Raw genomic sequence first — 12,094 nt, forward strand, 5'->3', positions numbered from 1 at the left:
CCAAAATAATCCATAGAGCGAGGTCGTCATAACACGTAATGTAGCCAGCCAGTTTATCTCCAAAGCTGAACGAAGTGTGAATGAGTGTTCAGGAAAGTTCTATCATGGAATGTTGTTTTTTTGTTTGTTTGTGTTATTTCTTTTATATATATATATATATAAAATATATATATATATATATATATATATATATATTTGTTTGTTTATTTATTTATTTATAAGAATGTGGGGGGAAACCAGTGCATCTTTGAATGATCTTTGAATGAACCAGCAGCTATGTTGCTGCAGAGACGTGCTGGTGATTTTGTTTTTGTTTGTTTGTTGTTTTATAACTTTTCCTGGTAGCACATCACCCTTTAGCAGACACCCTCTTCCCCCTTGCACACTGTGCTTTACTTTAAAAGTCGCCACATTTTCATCCAGCTTTCCTTGCTTCTTTCTCCCCGTTTCCCCCCATGTCTCTTTCCCCACTGCCGCTGCAGCTCAGTGCTCCCAGACCTGCCCAGCTGTTACATTTCTCTGTCCTCATGGGCCCAAGGCTTTACAAGTCCCGATGAATTCCTTCCATAAAGCATCTTGGCAAGCTTTAAGAAGTACCTGAGTACAGCCCCACCTCTGAGGACTGGGCTGCAGGTGCTGTCCTTCTGTCCTGCAGACCCAGGGGATGCCTGCGGCGGGCAGAGGAGGGCACGGCACCGGTGCAAGGCTCAGGTGCAGACACAGCCAGGTGTCGTGAGACAGCTTTTCCTACTGCCTAGCACTGCTGCCTCGGCTTCTGTGCTAAAAGAGGGAGGGATTTCCATGCTTTCACGAGCCTGTGTTTCCATATGCACAGTTTCAAAGTTGGGAAGAGCCGTATGTGGATTTTCTGGGAACATTCACATTTTACTTCTGTAACTTAATGGTATTTTCCTCTGAGCAAAGCACTCCCTTAATGTAATAATGTGCTTCGACAGTAAGACTAACGTGACATAAACCCACATTCTGAGCACAAACCCTTGCTCTTTAATTCACTGTACACACTGTTCCAGGACACTGAGTCTTAATATCTAAAAAAATGAATTAATATTTAAACTGTAGTATACTTGCCTTTGCACTATAATTGCCAGTAACCATGAGATTTTGTCTCCTTAAAACACGTAATTTTTAACAGACACATAAATAGGTTAAGCGTAATTTTGTCCTTGGCCCCAGACTTAGATGCCCAGACTAGTAGTCCAAAAAATAAAGAACTGATTGCAAGAAAAGCCAAGGAAGCAAACAAAAAAGGGAGCCTGAATCATCTAGAATTTCACCATAACTAAACAGAGTTTGGGAACGCATAAATAATGAAGCACATGTATCCACTAATGTGGATATGGCCTGCTGTTTCCACAACCACATTATATCGGAAGAATTATTCTAAGGAGCAATCTTGCTGGCAGACTGACAATTTTATGCTGGTGAAATATGTAAGTGCATAAGGAAATTGAGAAATTTGCACCGTATCTGGGAGATGAACTGCGTTTATCCATCTACTGTGACTAAAGCTGACCTCATATCTGCTGCACAAAATTAAGGTCTTCATTCCTGCTGCTTCTAGCTGCCAGAAGACCTGGCATCTCTCATGTTATTTAAAGGCATCAGAAACTGAAGTCGTGTGAATAGGTGCTTTATCGTGATAATTTATACATCAGAAAGCAGAAGATTTTCAGCTCACCACCATTTTGTATTCGCTCCTCACCCCGGCAGAACTCGTGTCCACGGCTGCTGCCTTTCCACAGCTGCTGTTGCTTGCGCCTCTGGGCTGGGGACAGCACCACTGCTGCCCTCCTGTGCCCCACTGCAGCCTTCAGCTCTGTCGCTCTAATAGACAGAAAAAGGTCCCCATTTTCTGTTTTTTGTTGTTTTGTTTTTGTATTATACTACCCAATGTTACATCACACAGTATCATCCATTCTTTCTTTATATATTATATGTATTTATATATATATTTGGTAGTGACAATTTTCTGCTTCACAACTGTACCTCCTTTGCAGTAAACTCTTGCAACCACAACAAAACTGAAACATATACTACATCAGCATCCATCTCACTCCATTCTGTTTCTCTTGATGTTCCTAAAACTCACCTGTTTTAACTTCCAAGTTTGACCAATCAAACTTTATTCCTATTTGATTTTACATTGGAAAAATAATTCTCCGTTTTCTTGTTCTGTGATATAAAATCGTACTCCCCTCCTCCCTCGTTCTACTTTCCTTATGCCTCCTCCTTACAGTCATGGCATCGTTGTTCATTTAGAACTCTGTTCTGCACTTCTGTAGTACTGCAGGACTGCTCTGCCGTACTGTCATTGAGATTTTCTCATTGCCACCACTTGTACTGAAACTACCTGCGGCAGAACCATCAAACGGTTTGGGTTGGAAGAGACCTTAAAGACCACTCAGTTCCACCCCCCTGCCATGTGCAGGGACACCTCTCACCAGCCCAGGCTGCCCAAAGCCCCATCCAGGCTGGCCTTGAGCACCTCCAGGGATGGGGCATCCACAGCTTCTCTGAGCAACATGTTGCAGTGCCTAACCACTCCCAATGTAATGAATTGCCTCCTTGTTTCTAATCTAAGTCTACCCTCTTTTAGCTTAAAGCCATTACTCCTTGTCCTATCACTCCACCCTCTGACAAGGAGTCCCTCCCCACTTTCCTGTAGGCCCCCTTTAGTTACTAGAAGGCTGCAGTGAGGTTTTTCAGGAGCCTCCTCTTCTCCAGGCTGAACAACCCCAACTCCCTCAGCCTGTCTTCACAGGAGAGGTGCTCCAGCCCTCTGATGGCCCTCCTCCGGGCCTGCTCTAACAGGTCCATGTCCTTCTTGTGCTGGGGGCCCCAGAGCTGAATGCAGGGCTCCAGGTGGGGTCTCACGAGAGCAGAGCAGAGGGGCACAATCACCTCCCTCACCCTGCTGGCCATGCTGCTTTTGGTGCAGCCCAGGATGCGGTTGGCTTTCTGGGCTGGAAGCACACACAGCCAGCTCACGTTGAGCTTCTCATCAACCAACACCCCCAGGTCCTTCTCCACCTGCTCTCTGTTCAGTCATCGCTCAATCTGCGTTCATACCTGGGATTGCTCCTCACACCCTAACTCATTGTCACCTCCCACTCCTTCTGACTACAAAAAGGCTGTTTAATAAGCTCCCAATTTTAGTCGAGTTGTCTCCATCTTCTTGTAGACAAAAAACAAACAAACAAACAAAAACCCTACCATATAATGCTCTTTTTTTTTTTTTTTTTTTTTTTTCTTTTTTTTTTTTAAACATACGTGAGGAGTCAGAACACCTCACAGGGCTGTCCGCATTATGCAAAAAAATAAGGAAGCCTGTCTACTGGATTTTCCTAGTTTCTACACACAACTGCACAGCTTCCTTAGCACACACTTCTCCTTTCTTCCATCAAGTCACAGGAGTGCACGTTTCCCACTTGAGATCTGAGAGGAAGGAGTGGGAATTTGGAAGCAGTCATATGAGGAAAATGGTAAGACCTAAGTCTTAAGCCAGCTGATTCTCATCCAGAAATGGCAGCATCAGCTATGGGGAAAATGTGATGCTGAGAAAACCAATTGCTCTACCCCAAAGAGAAAATGTCAATGCTGGCACTTCATGTGCATTTAGTATTATAACTTATGTCTTGGCACTAAGAGCTTCCCACACCACAACCACATGTTTATAATGGGCAAGAAACAAAATTATTCCTCTCTATATCCTGAAGCACAGCTGGTAAGGATATGGGTTGCTGGCATGTTTTAGAGGTGGTGAGCACCCACTGCTCCCAGGGCATCCAGGGAAGAAGAGCCCACTCTGCAAACATCTTAAGAATCACAGCTAAACAATGCTTCATATTCATGAAAGAAACATGAATGGACGGAAAAATTATGAACTGGAACCACAACAGCACAGCACATGGCAGTCCTTTCCCTATTTTATTTATATACACTTCGATTGCCACACTCTGCGACAGATTTTGACAAACTTTGTTGAAACAGAGTCACTGTATAAATGGCAGGCATTTACAGGGCTGCTCAAATGCCTGGTTTTGGAAACAGAGGGAAGAGGGAATTCATATAATACCAAACTCTCTTCTGCTTCAGTATCATATACATCTGAAAGGGTTGTTATGATTGTAAAGTTTGAAGAAATCAGGGCAGGGAAGAGCTAACATAGAGACTGATGCGTGGTTACAAGTATGCATGTGATAGACATTGGTAGATGTTTGGCTTACATGTAGTCTTATGTGACCTTCAACTTCATTCTATGACATCTGCATAATTTTGCAGTATTCCACCTTAAAAATACATCACTGCATTTAAACTGTTGGATATACTATTTGTACAACCTGCCCATCCACCAAGAAGAGGCAGCAGATACACTTTGGTCCCCTGCTCAGCTGCTGGAAAGGCAGAACATAGAGCAGTCTGTGAAAATGACTTTATACATGTGCATTAACAGTAATTAACATGCTAAAATTCATATTAGGTTAGTGGCTGGGAGCAGAGCTGGCACCACATACACAGGGACACACGAGGGACAGAGACATGCATCTGACTGGGTACGCTGAATGATTCACACTACTCCCTAGCTTGGCCTAGGAAAAAATGGTCAGTTTGGGTTGTTTGATTCACATTTACCTAGTAACCTGTCATGGGCGACACCCGCGTTTGTTTTGGATCCTGGGCAGACAGGGAGAAGAGGGTGTAAAGGGAAAGAGAAGGCAATGCTTGTGCCTAGAGAGTACCTGAGTCTGAGAGCTCGCTCCCTGCCAGTACAGCAAGTGGAAGCAAAATTGTTGAAAAGAAATTGAGATCAGAAGAGCTATGATGACAGATAATGAAAAGCCATCATCTGAAACCTTGAAATTCCAACAGAAATGTTTTTCCAAAGGGGTTGTTATAGCTGTATCACAACGTTTGTGCTGGCTATTTGCTCAGCATGCTCCCGTGGGTTAAACAGAGTAAGCAAGGATAGCTATTCTGCCTGGCCCTAAAAGCATGATACACAGTATACAGCTCAGCACTGCTGGCTTGTGTTTTAGCAAAGAAGCAAACCCACCAGAAAGAAAAGCTGAAATGTAACACTGTTGTTTGCAATGTATTTCAAAAATGAATTTGTTGGTCTGTGGTAACAAAGTTTATATTTTTGTCCTGCCTCCAGAAAAGATGGCAACAATTTGGTCTTCTGGGAACTCACAGACAATGCCTGAGTTAAGTCACGTATCAGTAATTTTTGTTTTAAGAATTAATTCCATACCAAATTGCAAGGCCTTGCTCCTCATACACGGATTATGAGAGCGTATTTTCTCTCTGTATTCACAGACTTCTGGAGCTGATATAGGAGTGAAGCACAAACACAAGATTAAGAACAGTTAAACATTATCTTTTCTGGTAGTCTCTACCAGGAAAGATAATACAGATGGAAAACGTGTGCTGTCATGCCATTACAATTCTGTTTGGAATAAAACAAAGCAATGACGACAACAACAAAAAAATAAAAATCAGGGGAACCTTTACCAGTAGCATGTAAGTGACATGCTGAACACATCTGTTTTGGGATGCTCCAAATAAACCCACAAACTAAGGCATAAAACAGCAAGGAGTGGGTAAGCCGTACACACAGGTTGGCTGGGCACATACACATGGGAAATCTCAAGCACAGCACAATTCAGAACACGGGTAACTTAGTGCAGCCAATTGTTATGGCCAAGAACATGTAAAACTGTGTTGAGGATGGAAATATGAATATGCAAGAGTTCATGGTCTAAATGGATATTTTTATTCAAAGCAATATAAAAGAGAGGAGCATTGTTTCAAAGGGGCTGCATTTTTATGAAATGAGTCTATATCTAATATAACACAGACGAGTTACGAAGCACATTTTTGAAGTAGCAACATTTATTGAGAAGCTGGGAAGTCAGTTAAGTGCACAGAGCTATTAAAGACATAATGTTGTTGGATTTTTTTTCTGCAACTTGCTGATGTTCAGGTTAATTGTCTTATATGGAATTGTTATTTCCTAATCCTATGAGTACTACAGTTAAACTGAATATAAAAGTCACAGACAAATTTCTGCAACTGGGTTTTAGCAAGCTACTTTTTTCCTTCCTTCTCACCCTCTCTTCCTTCACACATGTGCAGGAGTACAAAATACAAAGGCGCAATCTGTGCCCACTGCCTGTATTGCTAGAACTCAGTTACAGCCAGCTGACGTTTCGGGTTTTTTGTTCCAGTGTCTGATGGCAATTCAGTGCTATCCCCACTTGGATCTTGGCCATTATCAGGACCCAGTCACCACAAGTACACTTAAGCCATGGTGAGGGGCTGGTGGGGTTTGTTTCCTTCCAGCAGCCAGGCAGCTGGTTAAAGGAAGATGGCCAAGGCAAGCACGGGAAACTCCTTCCTTGGCATCCGCCAGCAAACAGACCACCTAACTGCGAGTTCCCAGAATAAACTACTCTCTGCTAAGGCAGCAACCAAAACGGCCACCATCAGCAGATCTTTTAAGGTCCAGACAAGCATGTGAAGGAAAACATTGATCACAAGTAAGAAGAACTTGCCAGAGAGGTAGGTGGACTTAAACAGCCCCACATGTGAATACTGCTGTGAATTAAGTGCTAGAGGGGCACCTCTCACACCAGATAATTTAGCTACAGTGGTATAAATATTTTTTTTCTGCCTCACAAAACATGCATTGACTATAGGAAAGACTACAAGAAAAGACTTTGAAGACTGTAGGAAAATTAAAAAAAAAAAAAAAAAAAAAAAGATTAAAAACACAGTGTTGTGGTGAAGGTCCCCTTGTATAACTTTGTAGGTTTTGACTTCTCAAACTTGGGTCTAGGAGCTGCAGTTCGGTGTCAGAATTTCCCACCTTTCTACACTCATCTTACATCACAATACAAATTACGTTTTAATTAGCACAACATTATTCACTCTTACACAACATTAGCATTTTATTCTGCCACTGGATAATACAGGAAATACATGTGTTAAATTTTGGCAGTGGTGGTGGTGTTTTGTTTTTTAGTGTTTGGTTTAATAGTTGCTAGTCATTTTTGCTAGACTTTTCATAATAAACTTGCATGATACTTCAGGTTTTTTTTTTGGATTGTATTCCCCAAAAACAGAAGAAAGCCAAACACACAATATCACGTCATGGACTCTAACTTGCCAAAACTACATGTAATATTCACTCGCTTGCATCTTCAATCTGACCTTCTGTAACACCTCTTTGCACTTAAAATGTCACAGGTACAGAAACCAGATTACAAATCCCAGTAATAACCCAATAATAACAGACAAACATGTTACTGTTGGTCAGCTAAATTGCAATACCTGGTATGCTTGTTCCTAGCATACGTCACAAAATAAAACATATTGTGCTTTGTACATGCACTGCGCTAAGATCCTGGTTGAAGAGAACCACAGCAACATCTTTTTTTTGAAGAAAATACACAGAAACCCACCAGTCCCGTGCTGGGTGGACAGCCTGCAGTATACCAAAGGCTATAAGTTATCAGTCTTAGACTGGAAATAAAGATCACCAACAAAAATGTCAAATTTACTGACTGTATTCTTACTCAATGCAGAAACATCTTGAAAAGCTCTCTGTTCAGTGTAATATCAAGGATTAGGGTGTGTGGTGACATGGAGATTGGAAGGAAGGGAACAAGCTACTTCAGGCCCTGATTTCAGGGCTTCTTGGCTGGTTCTGCATAAAAGTACAGCCCCGGAGGCTCCAAAGAACTTTTCCAGAAAGCAGGGATTACAGAGGAGAAGATGCATATTAGGCGGATGGAGCCACCATACAAGAAATCTTTCATTACTCAGACCTACCAAATACATACTTTTTTGACTTCCACTGGCAAACTAACAGAAGTAGCTTCGACATCCCACAAAATCATGGCTTATATCAATGTTAGATCATAATTCAAGCACTGTGAAAGTGCAAGGAAAAAGAAACACCGAAGTTTTATAACAGCTATGCTAAATTAAGCAAAAAGAACACCAGTACAGATGTCTCTTTTTAAAGTCAAAGATAGCATCAAATGGCTGTTTTTCTATAAAGTCTCCTGAAACCAGCAAATCCTCCTTGTAATATTTAAATCATGCAGTACTTCTTCCTAAGTGAAACACTGTAAAACAAGAATATACCTTTTCAGTGCTCATTTTGTTCTTTCTGCACATTTCCTTCCTGCTTGAATTGACTTCTCACTATTTAACAGGATATTGATTTTGTTTAAGAAAGTTAACAAGAATTGCCATATATTTTGCTAGTAGTAAAATAATAATAAAAAAAAATAATACTGCACTGTGAAAAGATGGTAAAAAATTCGTATCCAGCAAATGAAATCAACAGGTAACTATGATACCCATAGTATTACACTTCACAAATCTGCAAGAATCACACATTGCAACTCTCTGCTAATTCTTCTTTTAAGTAGGTTAAATTGCAAGTAGTTTTAATATGGAGAGAATTTCAGAAAAAACAAAGAATCTCACATCTAAGAATGTGGTTCTTCCCTTGGAAACCAATTTTAGAGTATTTGTTAATGTAAGAGAGTACTGCATACATCTATTTCCACTGGATAGATACATTGGTTTCTGGTCAAGAAACAAACAGTTTAGTTTAATTATATCTTTTAGTTATTCAAGGAATAGAAAACTCGGTTGCTTGATTTTGCTTTTCTAGATATGTGTACCAACAACCAAAAAACTGCAACACACCTCTTTTTTATTTTTTTATTCAGAAATATTTGTAATCCAAAAAGAGAAAGAGCAGTGTTCTTCACAGACATATATTAAATATTTATTATTTCTTCATATGCTGGAGTCAAATATTACAACCATATTAATAAACTCACCCAGAAGACACGTCACTTCTGTAATTTAGTCTGATATGACTCACTGGGAACAAAATTGTAAGAACAGTTACAGAATATTCTTCCGCTTCTTGCAGCCAAGGGATACTAAGAACTTTGTTTTTCTTCTCCCTTGCTCAAAACAAATGCTACACCCATAACGCTGTAGTAATTTAAGATATGTAGCTCCAATTTTATATGCAAGAATAATTTTCCAATGCGTATCTTTGAACACAGCGTAAGTGTTGACATTAAAGATAGATAGGTAATATATGAGAAGACATGACTGAAATGTTTTAAGGTGCTCTACCATTACTTCTCCATTCTTACTTGTCTAGATAAGCTAGAAACATGTTCACTTCTTGGGATAAGTACTTTCCTAAGTGTAAAACACTAAAGCATTGTTCCCTGTCGACATTCTCCTCATCGAACAAATGACACAAAGATAGAAGTAAGCAAACAAACTGTACCTCTGGACACAAAAAAGGAAGGAGATGAGGTGTGACCATATGCTTTCTTTAGGAAATTTGGCCTTTTAACTATAAAGTTTCCTTACACTTATGTTGTGCTTGCCCTATTTTATCTCTATGGAAAAAAAAAAAAGATTTCTTAAATAAACAATAGCACAATGGCATCAGTCTTCACACACTGAAAATAGGCTTTACTGAGCAAAACCTTCTATCTGCAGCATCTGTTGACAGAGACTAGCTCTTGCTATAGCACATTGGAGAGAACACTGTCCTGTGAAAGCTGCAGTACTATTAATTAATCACTTACCAGATCTGAGAGGAGTTTTATTTTGGAAATGTTTTCAAAAAGAATTAAAGAGTTCAGGAAACACTGTTGATTTCCTGAGAACATGGAGTGCATTCACCATGAATCATTAACTCTCACTTGAGATCATCACTACTCTTATAAAAGCAGAATTGTAGAACAAAACGTTTTAGGAACAACTTACCAACCAAACAATTGGATACAATTTGCTTATAAAACCATGAGTAATTTGGGAGAAAAATTGATCCACAGCCAGATAAACAACAAGATGAGTAAGCTGCTTTAAATGACATTGGTCTCTTGTAAAACAAGGAGAGATGAGAACAAAGTTTTCAACCATCTTTCACACTTCCTCTTATGTTCTAATAGGCTACATTTCAAAACAAATACATTTTCAAATATATGAGGGAAGAAAAAGTTATGGGCTATCCTTAAGTCAGAATGCTAAGACAGATTTTTCTTCTAACCTTGCTAACTAGCAATGCAGGATGTTCATGGAAGCCTGACATCTGATTAAAGACCTGATTTGTTGGCTTGATAAGGAGATGACATTAAAAACCTAAACTTTAAACGTTAAGTTTTTGAAGAAGTTCATTCACCAGCTTCACAGTCTTCTGGTTTTCTTCTCCATTTTGGTTAATTCTGTATGCAGTACGGATAAGAAGGCTACGAACTTCCTTGCTTTTATCCGTTGTCTCAGTAATCTGAAGGAAAATAGGGAAGATGGGAAATAATGCAATTAAGTTATTAGGTGCAAGCTATTCTCTATTTGATATTAGCAACATAACCACAGATCTGTCCCTCAGATACCTAAACGTGTGAGATGCTCTGATAATAAACGCTGAATTCAAAGAAACTTCTCTTCTGCTTAACCAGCCTGTTTTCACACACCTTGGAGGAACTGATCATCTTTGAGATTTCTAATGTTCTCTCAAATTTAAGTGAAAAAAATAAATAGGCCAAAAAGTTTTTAAAGGAAACGCAAAAAGACAGACAGTACAACAATTTGGAAATTATCTTCTTAGAAACCAATTGAAAATATATTAATGGACTTGGGAATGCAATTCAATTCTTTAATGTTTCAAAACGTAAAAAGAAATCCCTTCCCCAAAGACTAAGTGCCAGGAAAAAACTCTAAGGAGGAATTCCGGCAGACCAGGACAGACTTTCTGCCACCTATCTGTTGTGCTAATCCCAAAATTTACTATGCTAGCCAAAACAACTGCCATGCATCCCAGTTTGGTTCTGTACCATTTTGCCTTCCATATATTGTTTCAGACCTTTTCAAATCACTTGGAAAGCCTAGTTATAAATCAATGATTACACAGATGCAATCAAAACAAATCAGACCGACATGCTCTGGCCTATAACAGCTCATGACCTCCCTGCACTGGAAATTGAATACTCGGAGTTTTAAAAGTCGTTTTATGTTACTTTCTATGAAGAAATAAGAAGTCCCTTTCAGTCAGTTTCACAGCAGCATGTTGGCCTACTACAGCACCACTGCTCAACAGTCCTCAAAAGAGAAAAGCTGAAGGCAGCAGATTGTAAATCTACAAACAATCCCCTTTGTTTTACATGTATAATATTACGGTCCTATGCTGGGCAGAAGTTGTTCATTTCTGAACCTATATCTAAAATGTTAGAAATATCTCAGCTCTCCTTAAACAGATAAATGTTATGCCTCTTTAGCCATTCAGAAGGAATAACCGCCAAAATAGTTTTCCAGTTCCTCCTGTCACAGAATCACACTGATCATATAAAACATATAACCTACACAGAATGGAAGGGCACTCTGCAGCTGGAAGGAAAAATTTTCAAAGTGCTAAAACCACACAGTACCTGCTTGTACAGGAAGCTTGTACTTTTTGAGAAAAATCTTGAGAGACACAAACACATTTTACAGTTCACACCAGTATCACTGAAAGCTCTCAACAAAATTAGCAAGATATTGTAGCAAACATGCAGCATTTCACTCCATTTTTCTCCATCTTTTTTTCACACCCTAAGTGGCACTCTCTTGGGTCTTCATTCTTTTTTTTTCTCTCTCAGTTCTTAAACCTTTCTCTGGATTTGTTAAAGTACCAAGCATCTGCCTTATCAATGCTGACACTTAGTACTTGTTTCACTTAAAAGAAAACAGAGAGAAGACAATTCCAGCACCTCTGCAGCAGCTGGATAATTAAAGTAGTGATTTGCAGCTGGGGAAAGCAAACAGCAAAATTTACAGCAAGATGTTTACACAATATGCCAGCTGTAAATTAACTGTAGGTATCCCTTAGTTGCAAGCTACTACTTGGAGTGCTTCTGCAGTCAATACAGCAATTTTTTCAGTGGGATCTTATCAAGATGTATCAAGAAGGAAAATACTTTGACTTCAGTTGAAATAGATAAATAGCAGGTTAGCTATAGTTGTTGTAGTCACAATCTCCTTTAATTCT

At 39.6% G+C, this 12,094-nt stretch overlaps 1 protein-coding gene across 4 annotated transcripts in view; it reads right to left on the reverse strand.

Annotated features, from left to right (window-relative positions):
- Positions 1-7,558: 7,558 nt before the first annotated feature.
- Positions 7,559-12,094, reverse strand: part of FANCC (FA complementation group C) — an 81,898-nt gene continuing 77,362 nt past the window's right edge. For all 4 annotated transcript variants that reach the window (XM_068667230.1, XM_068667228.1, XM_068667229.1 and 1 more), the window contains one exon: positions 7,559-10,357. In XM_068667230.1, coding sequence (XP_068523331.1) covers positions 10,220-10,357 — 138 coding nt within the window. In that variant the 3' untranslated portion in view covers positions 7,559-10,219. The remainder of the gene's footprint in view (positions 10,358-12,094) is intronic.

This window comes from Anas acuta, chromosome Z (genome assembly GCF_963932015.1).
Source record: "Anas acuta chromosome Z, bAnaAcu1.1, whole genome shotgun sequence".
NCBI lineage: Eukaryota > Metazoa > Chordata > Aves > Anseriformes > Anatidae > Anas > Anas acuta.